This window comes from Ammospiza nelsoni, chromosome 9 (genome assembly GCF_027579445.1).
Source record: "Ammospiza nelsoni isolate bAmmNel1 chromosome 9, bAmmNel1.pri, whole genome shotgun sequence".
Taxonomy (NCBI): domain Eukaryota; kingdom Metazoa; phylum Chordata; class Aves; order Passeriformes; family Passerellidae; genus Ammospiza; species Ammospiza nelsoni.
In genome coordinates this window covers 30,953,415-30,962,434 of record NC_080641.1, presented here as the reverse complement: position 1 = coordinate 30,962,434, position 9,020 = coordinate 30,953,415, and the positions used below count along the sequence as shown (strand labels likewise).

Sequence of the window (9,020 nt, the reverse complement as noted above, 5' to 3'; positions counted from 1 at the left end):
TCTAACTTGGAAGGAGTACACATAACCAAGTGTGATTCAAGTTCTTGTAACAGCACTGAATGCAACCATCAGTGCTCATCACACACAAATGGCCACTTACACGTCATCTTTCATTGGTATGACTAAGTATCACTAGAACGCTATCTTATGAGTAACAAGTGAACAACTGCTCCCCTCACGGGGCCGCCGAGCGCTGGGACTGCCCTGGGAACAGCAAAGTGTGCGGCGATGCCTCACCTGACACCGACTCGTGTCGCTGTGGGATCTCCCCAGTGGCTTTAGGCCGTGTCCTGCCGGATTGAGCCGTGTCCCGGCTGGACTGTGCTGTGTCCCGCTCGGTGCCGGCTCCGTGCCGGTGAAGCCCCGCTGAGGGAACGGGCCCGCGCTCCCCTCACGGAGCCGCCTCACCCCCGGCCCGCCAGGGGGCGGCCGCGGCCGCTGTGGGAAGGGTGCCGAGTCTCGGAGCGTTGGCGCCGCTCCGCTTCCCTTTGATGACGCAGATCCTCTGAAGAGAGGCCATGGCGAGTGATTTCTACCTCCGCTACTATGTGGGGCACAAGGGGAAATTCGGACACGAGTTCCTCGAGTTCGAGTTCCGGCCCGACGGTGAGAGCGGGGCCGGGGGCCGGGGGAGGAGAGCCGCGCTCCCTGAGGGCGGGCTGCGGGTCCCCCGGCGTGGGTTAGTGCGAGGGTTAATTAATGCTCAGCCTCTCCCCGCAGGAAAGCTGCGCTACGCCAACAACAGCAACTACAAGAACGATGTGATGATCCGCAAGGAGGTGAGGGCAGCGCGGCTGAGGCGCTCGTGCCAGCGAAAGGCGCTGTGGGCTGGGTCAGGGCTGGATGGCGTTGCCGGGGCGCTGTGGGCAGGGCTGTATTCATTTCTCTGCCGGAATGTTGTGTCCAGGCTTATGTGCACAAGAGTGTGATGGAAGAACTGAAGAGAATAATCGACGACAGTGAAATCACAAAAGAAGATGACGCTCTGTGGCCTCCTCCTGACAGAGTGGGCAGACAGGTACGGTGCATAGTGTCTCTTCTAATTGATCTTTAATTTTCATATGTTAGCTCTTTGGAAGCATAACTAAACTTTTTCTTCAAGCCAGTATTTTTTCCAGCTGAAAGAGAAACAAAACCTGAGTGGTACCTCAATGGCAGTGTAGTTGTGGAACTAATATGATCCACAGACCTGCTGCATCTGATATCTTTGTAATAGAAATTTGTAATAAAAACCATCACAGTACTGAAGTATTTCTGTAACTGGTACCATGAAGCAGTAAGTTCCTATAACCTTTTATTTTTCAGGAACTTGAGATAGTAATTGGTGATGAACACATCTCCTTTACCACGTCAAAAATCGGTTCCCTCATTGATGTAAATCAGTCCAAGTACGTACTCTGCTTTGTTTTATGCTGCTCTTGTTTCTATTTAAAAATCTGTATTAGAACTTCCTGATTATTTGGTACATGTATTTTATATTGTTTCAAAGTATGAATCAGCTCCTGGGGGCACCAGTGCTCTGTCTTGCAGCACAATGTGCCAAATGCCTTTAAGCTGTGGTGTTGCAGGCTGTGTTCTCAAACTCAAAGAGCAGACCCTGCTGTAGGAATCCTGTTACACACATACAGAGTCTGAGTTGCCATTGTGCCAATTTCTTAGGGAGAATCAAGATATCTGTATTTCACCTAAGCTGAAAAGACTGACAGTTTTGGGGAAGGGGAGGGTAAAATCCTAAGTGGTGTTGATACTTGTTTTCATGATAAAATGTATATTTTGTAAAAACTTTAAATGTTCACAGTTGGAGTACAGAATATTTAATCAATCTGTGTAGAATTAAACAAATCTAAGATGACATCTAAAAAGTCCCCCTATAGGCTTTGGGGTTTTTTAATACATTAGTTCTATAACCTGTTCTTTAAGAGCATCAGTTTAAATTTTTTTTAATCTTTTAATTTTTTTTTCCTCTTTCTTCCTTCTTTTGTGAACTGCAGAGATCCAGAAGGCTTGAGAGTATTCTATTACCTGGTCCAGGACCTTAAATGTCTTGTCTTCAGTCTTATTGGACTCCACTTCAAGATTAAGCCAATTTAAGTCACACAAACTGAAGTTTGTATTGCAATGTCAGCAGTAAGGATGGGAAAGGAAGATCCTGTTCCAGTTCATCATTATTTCTGAAATTTTTTTGTACTTTAGATTATTTTTTTGATTGTTATTTTGTTGTTGTTACAAACTGTCAGTGACTCAATAAATGGGTAAGATTTGTGTTTTTAATTTTTAAGCTGTGGTGAGAGACTGACTTCTAATACTTCTTTTATAACGGTGCATTCAGAGCGTGTCACTTCACTTGTACCACCCACACACTGCACTTCTCTACACAGCAGTGGAAAAATGAATGAAGCCTGGCTCTGTGAAAGAAAACTTTTGCCAGTTGTCAAGGCAAACTCTTTTTACCATCCTGAGCTGGGTATTTTGTTGGCCAGCCAAGAACAACATCTGACTGCACAGGTAAATGGTTATAGCAGACACACAGCACCTTCATCCCAGCCCGGGGTCACCCGCTTGCCTCCAGAGCAGAGACAAACAGGGGACTGAGGAGCCATCCAGGAACTTCACTGACTGTCCCGTTGAAAAGCAACCTAGAATGTATTTAGTTTAGATCTAGGCTAGCTCATCTGTTGTGCAGCATTCGTTGAAAGACTTTGAGGGGTCCCCCACAGGCCCTGAGGGCAGACGCCATGGCAGTGCTGCCAAACCGCGCTTTTGCTTTCTCTTAACATGTCTGGTCTGTAAGAAGAAAAAAAAAAAAATTAAAAAAAGTGATTAATTGATGTGCAATGTTGAAAACTGTCTCTCCCGCTTTTCCTCTCCTCCCTTCAGGCACCGCCCGCTCCCCGCGCGCGAGGCGGTGGCGGCCGCCATCTTGGCTGAGGGCAGACGCGGCTTCGCGCCGGCCCAGCCGGGCAGGGAGCGTGGGGGCGCCATCTTGGCTGAGGGCACGGCCGCGGGAGCAGGGAATAGCCGCGAATCCGTGCGGCCATGGGGGTAGGTGAGAGCCTTGGCCGAAGCCATGGGGACAGGGGGAGGCTTGGCCGGAGCCCCGCGGGCCCTGGCGGTAGCGGGGAGCCGGGCCGGCCGGGGCTGACGCCGCTCCGCCGCTTGCCTTGCAGAGGATCGGGCTGCAGCTCCGCGCCACGCTGGAGAACATCACCCGGCTGCGGGCCGAGGGCGAGGACTTCCGATGGTACCTCAAGGTGCGGGCCCGGGGCCGGGAGCGTTTCCCTGATTATTGACAGCTTTCAAACTTCCGATTTGTGTTCTCCAGCTGAAATGTGGGAACTGCGGTGAAGTCTCCGAAAAGTGGCAGTACCTGCGGCTGATGGTGCGTGCGCCCCTCGTAACCTACCTCCCAGCAAAAATGCAACCACAAACCTGCCTCTTACACACTTATCCGCATCAAGGATGTGACAGCTTACCCTCCAGATGAGATCGGTTTTTTTCATAGCTATATGCATTTAAAAAATTGTCATGTTCCATATTAATATTTGGAGAATGTTAATTGACATGTGCCATTTGAATGGTAACCTTTGCTAACAAAGTATTACATCTGTTTTAAAAACATATCTGTAAAGGTTGAGGCATATTTCTCTATAGCCTGTTTCTCTGATGCTGATGGAATCCTTTTGGAGAAGGTTAGGTAAATCAATATGATTTAAGCATGCTAAATCAGCTAATTTGGAAGCTGAAAAAGCAGGATGAAATTTGTCAGGGATACTTGTCTGTTCTCAGCAATAATCATCCCTTTTTGTTGCATATAGCTGAATGGTAAGAATGTATTTTGAAGAATTAGTAGAGCATGCCTATATGGATAAGACACAAATATCTATTATTCCTTATTTAAAGTCTAGAATAGAATTATTCTTTGATAATTTCAACTTGTTGAATTATTAATCTCTGTAGTTAAGAAAAATGCTGCCTTGTTGCAGTATTTTTAAAAAGCTAAAAAGGTTGTTGTAAAAACTACCTTACCTTTGCAGTGGCTCAGCTGAAGTGGATAAAAAGTCTCTCTTGTCATGGATTTTAGGACAGTGCTCCCCTGAAGGGCGGCCGAGGAAGTGCCACGATGGTGCAGAAGTGCAAGCTGTGCTCCAGGGAGAACTCCATCGGTACGTGCTGGGACACTGACCAGGCAGCATCCATTTCACAGTTTCTCTTTTAGTCCCCATTTTTGCTTCACACTGTTTGTAAAGAGCTTTCACCAGGGATTTCTGCCCTTGTGCATTGATGCTTGAGTCCCCAGCAGGCACTTTCTGGACATCTCGTTCAGGTAGACAGCAAGGCCTCCTGGTGAGTCCAGCCTTCTGTATGAACAAAACTCATCTGTTATTGTTATTTCACAAAAGCATGCAAATCTTTGTGGCATTGGTACGGAAAATTGGTGCAGTGTAAACTTCTCAGGAGAAGGGAGAAAAATGGAATTCTGCCTTTTGAAGACCAGCTGCAGGAAAACCTTGCATTTCTTGTGTTTCTTTTGCTTTGTAGAAGGAAATTGCTTTGAAAGAAGATCCTGGTGCTTGGTTTGTGCTGAATGAAACTGAAGACATAGTGCCACTCACTTGTATACTTCTTTTTTTTTTTAGATATTTTAAGTCAGACAATCAAGCCTTACAATGTAAGTTTGGTTCCTCTTCTATGTGAAAGATAAACAAGCATTAACAATATTTTGAGTTTTGCTTTATCACCCTCCTTCAAGAGCACAAAAAGCTGGTCTTGTCCCTGGACAGAAATTGTCTTGTAGACTTCTTTACAGCCTCAAGTGTAGAATGATCTGATACATTTCAAAAGGCAACAGAGAACTATATCACCCAAATCAGAGGTGATTATATAATGCCCCTCTAGGGTTCCTTTCAAAGTCTTCCTCATGGCAGATAAAGAAATTCTAGTTAGGAGCATCAGAGATGACAATGCTGCCTTTAAAGCAATCCATTCCTGGACTAATGCTTGTCACTGTCTCTATTAGATGGAAACTGATGGTTTTCTGACTCAATCACAGGCTGAAGACAGCGAGAAATTCAAAACCATTGTGGAGTTTGAATGCCGAGGTCTGGAACCAGTTGACTTTCAACCACAGGTGAGTTCTTCTTTGTGATTTGTTTCTGTCTTTAAAAACACTTCTTCTAGAATGATAAAGTACACACTATATGAAATGGTTCTGGAACATCTTGGACCTTTCCAGATTCCCATCCTTCCACAGTTCCTTGTTTTGAGTTTTTCATTTGACTCAAGAAAAAAACCAAACCAAAAACTTGCCAAGAGCTAACACAAACAACTGGTATTCTCTGTGCCAGTAAAATCTGGAGCTAAGCACAGCTTGGAGTCGTACTCAAACTGTCTCACAGGTGACTCAGTGTTAATCTGAATTCACTGAGAGGTCTTCACTGCTCAGGTCATTGTAAAAGAGAGTCTTTCCCAAAGGCAAAGTGCAGCATTAGACAGAGCACCACTTGCCCCTTGTTGCATTACAGAGTCATCAGGTTATGAACACACTTCAGTGTGTGTCCTCTAAAATATAAACAGATTTTCTTTGGGCTTGACATCACCAGAGCCACAGGAGATGAACACTGGCATTTTTCCATTTGCAGCTTGAGCAGACAAAGCTTGAAGATCACTGGCAGTTCCAGGCTGTGCAGAACACACCTCAAGGTTCAGAGTTAAAGGATTCTTCAGGGCCAGTCTGCAATGACTCATCTCTTGTGCATGGTCATGCTCTATGCCACTTAACTCCCTGCTATTTTTAACCCATTATTCCAGTCCGATTAGGTGTAAATAGACTGACAAATATAAATCTGTCTTATCCTTCTCTCAGACTGGGATGCTGGGCTAAGAAACAGCCCAAAAAAGCTGATCCTACAAAGAATTTGATATAAATAGAAACCCTGCTGCAGTGTGCTGGGGGAAGTCTTTATTTTAGTGAAGTCCCATCTTTTTGAAAAATGGTTATTCCTTTATTCCAGAATGGTTATTAGTTTATTCCTGCTTGAAAGCTTTGCAACCAGGCTTAGGAATTTGTACTTGAAGAAAAATCCATGGGAAAACTACAAAATGTAGGAGATGTTTATAGCTCTGCATCCTAGCTGTCAGTTTTATTACAGAACAAAGACTTCACAGCTGTAACAAAAGCTTTAATTTCATATTCTGAGTTCGGTGCACTTGAATCCCTGAAGAGGTATTTCAGTGAATTTTTGGATGCCTTAATCAGTAAATGAGAGATTCCTGTTGCTCAGCGACTTCTGCAGTTCCAAACAATTTTGTCAACTGCTTTATATTGGCATGATCCAAGCCAGCCTGGCTTCTGCACCACCCTAGATCTCACTTTTGATTAGCACTAAACATGGCATTTGGCCATATAATCACTGTATTTTATCTGTATTTTTGGTACACATAATACAACCACACCTGGAGACAATTTAAAGTGGCTTAATGCTTGCATGTCTTATTTAAATTATAGTAGTTATCAAAAAAACCAACAATCCCAACTACCACCACAAAACATTTGAGTGTTAGAGAGGAGAAAGTATCCTTTGTTTTTCTGATATAAACCTTAACTTTAGATCCCTTGCAGAAAACCAGGAAGAAGCTACCTTTGATTTTCAGCCACTTGTTAATAAAATTCTGTAGTTAGAATTGACAGTGTAAGAAACCTTCCTGCATGCTACAGAAGTGGCTGGGATTTTTTAAATGTACTTTTAAAATTAGTAAATCTTACTGTACAGCTTGGTTACTGTGAACCCTAAACTGAGAGAGCTGTTTCCTATGGAAGATAAACCTGAGCACCTTCCTAGAGCTGTCCTTTCTCCACTCTTTAAAAACAGCAGCAGTGGTGGCAGGGAAGAACTGTCCCCTGTGAAATGCTGGTTTGGGATACTAATCTGTTCACTCAGCCAGCTGATCCTCCTTACACATAAAGCTTGCTTGTCACTTGTGTGCCTAAATCCAATACAAGCTGCTCCTTCTCTGGAGTGTCTTGGATTCCAGTATTCAAGCCAGAACTATTTGCTTTCTTACACATTTTCAATTACTTTCCTTGCAATAGATTATGAAGCTATTTTGCCTGTGGACTCTGAACGCAAAGCTATTAATTGTAATTGGATGCTGCTACATAAATTTAGGAACTAAGCTTTCTTATCTAGAATAGTTGGAAATACTTTTCTTGCTGGGAAAAATAGAGGAGCAGTGTTCCCTCATTTTACTCTGGTTCCTTGGATTGAATTTTCCCAATGCACAAGCAGGGTCCCAACCTTATACTGACCCCTGACTAGGAAAGAGCTTGCCCAGGTCACTGGAGCAGAGTGATACAGAGCTTGCCCATTCTTTCTGCCTAATTTAAAAGAAATACAATACATTTTTGTGCTGAGCTACTTTCTTTAGATGTTTCAATGTTCATATTTATTATTTTGTCAGTACAATGTAATTTAAAAACTTTCTGCACATGTGTTTGCAGGCAGGGTTTGCTGCTGAAGGCGCAGAATCTGGCACACCTTTCAATGACATAAACTTGTTAGAAAAGGTATGTTGTCTTAGTTTCACTACTTACCTAGCTTGCCCTCCCCACATCACTACTCTAAAATACACATCCTAAACTGGTTTTAATCTTCCTGTAGCCACAGGAAAGCCACAGAAGGAGAGAGAAACTGAATAAAGTATGAACAATTAGCATTACTAACAGTGTCCTTTTAGAAGTATGGATCTGTTAACTTAGCAGCTGACAAAGATTTAAGTCACTCAGGAATTCCAGAAACCAAGAACCTGGAATACTAAATGGTTGTCTAGGAAGATTCCTGCCCATTGTCCTGTGCACAGAGAGGTTGAAAAGTAATACAGACACTGTCCTTCATAGCTCAGGATAATGGCACCTTGCAAATCTTCTTGGGTGTGAGCAGGAATCTCAAGGTCACATCTGTTCCCTCGTATCCTACTTGGCAGGGATCTGCTTGTCTGCTTACCCACCTGACTAGGGTATTGTAAATGATAGATAATCCTTTCACCTGCCATGGCTGCTGCTTGTCCACTACAGGCTGGGGACTACATAAGAAAATAAACCCCAGCAGAATATATATATAAAAACACTGAGACTGAAGCTCATTTAATTTCAGGTTACTGAGATTACTACTCTGACCTGTTAGAATTTAACTTCCTACAGATATCTAAGACCCAAACTTTGAGTAACGTTTAGTTCCACTTTGAATTCCAGTCTGTGCATTCTGTCCTTTGTGACTAACAGTGTGAAATCTTATTTCCTACAGGATTGGAATGACTATGATGAAAAAACAAAGGAATCTGTTGGAATCTATGAAGTTACCCATAAATTTGTAAAATGCTGAAGTTCATGCCTGTGACAAATTATGACAGAGTTATTGATGGAGGAGCTGTAAACATCAGATATGCAGCTTCCTTGGAGTTACTTTTTCACATGGCTGCCATTCAGAAATGGAAACCTAAGTTGACAGAATCATTTAGGTTGGAAATGACCTCCAAGACTGAGTTCAACCTTTGACCGACATTGCTGAGTTGTACTTTCCATGCCCTAATAAAATATTTCCCATGGAGCACTTGGAGATGGCCTCAGTACCAACTGAAAATAGCACATATTGACTGAACAGTGCCATGGCCTTAAGGCTGTGGGGTTTGGGAGTTACATGGTTCTGGTGGGCTGTAGCTTAGCTAATGCATTGAGTAACTGCTTACACAACTTACAGCCTTATAGGTTTTAGTAGCTGGTCACCAGGAAGTACCTACATTTGATTGTTTAACATAAGCAAATAAAGTCTTCCCACTCAGCACTCCTATCTGAGGAAATGGCTGCAAGCATTAGTAAAGGCAGTGTTAACTCTTCAAGGGAACAGCTACACCTTTAAGCAGCTTTCTGCCCCTCTTGGTAAAGATTGAGGTGAGTTTCCTGAGAACACCTACTAAGCCTGACTGCTGCTGAGATTTACACAGTTACAGTCCTCTGAAAAGCAAGT

General features: G+C 43.5%; 2 protein-coding genes across 2 annotated transcripts; both read left to right on the top strand.

The window, feature by feature from the left end:
* The first annotated feature begins 449 nt into the window (after positions 1-449).
* MAGOH (mago homolog, exon junction complex subunit) lies at positions 450-2,278 on the top strand. Its single transcript, XM_059477793.1, has 5 exons — positions 450-606; positions 721-779; positions 908-1,018; positions 1,306-1,388; positions 1,992-2,278. Exons 1-5 carry the CDS (start codon positions 519-521, stop codon positions 2,089-2,091), a joined length of 441 nt encoding a protein of 146 aa, XP_059333776.1. The 5' UTR covers positions 450-518; the 3' UTR covers positions 2,092-2,278.
* Positions 2,279-2,938: 660 nt separating this feature from the next.
* Positions 2,939-8,603, top strand: CZIB (CXXC motif containing zinc binding protein). The gene is made up of 8 exons (XM_059477792.1): positions 2,939-3,042; positions 3,168-3,251; positions 3,323-3,379; positions 4,082-4,163; positions 4,638-4,669; positions 5,051-5,128; positions 7,499-7,564; positions 8,301-8,603. Exons 1-8 carry the CDS (start codon positions 3,037-3,039, stop codon positions 8,376-8,378), a joined length of 483 nt encoding a protein of 160 aa, XP_059333775.1. The 5' UTR covers positions 2,939-3,036; the 3' UTR covers positions 8,379-8,603.
* The last annotated feature ends 417 nt before the right edge of the window (positions 8,604-9,020 follow it).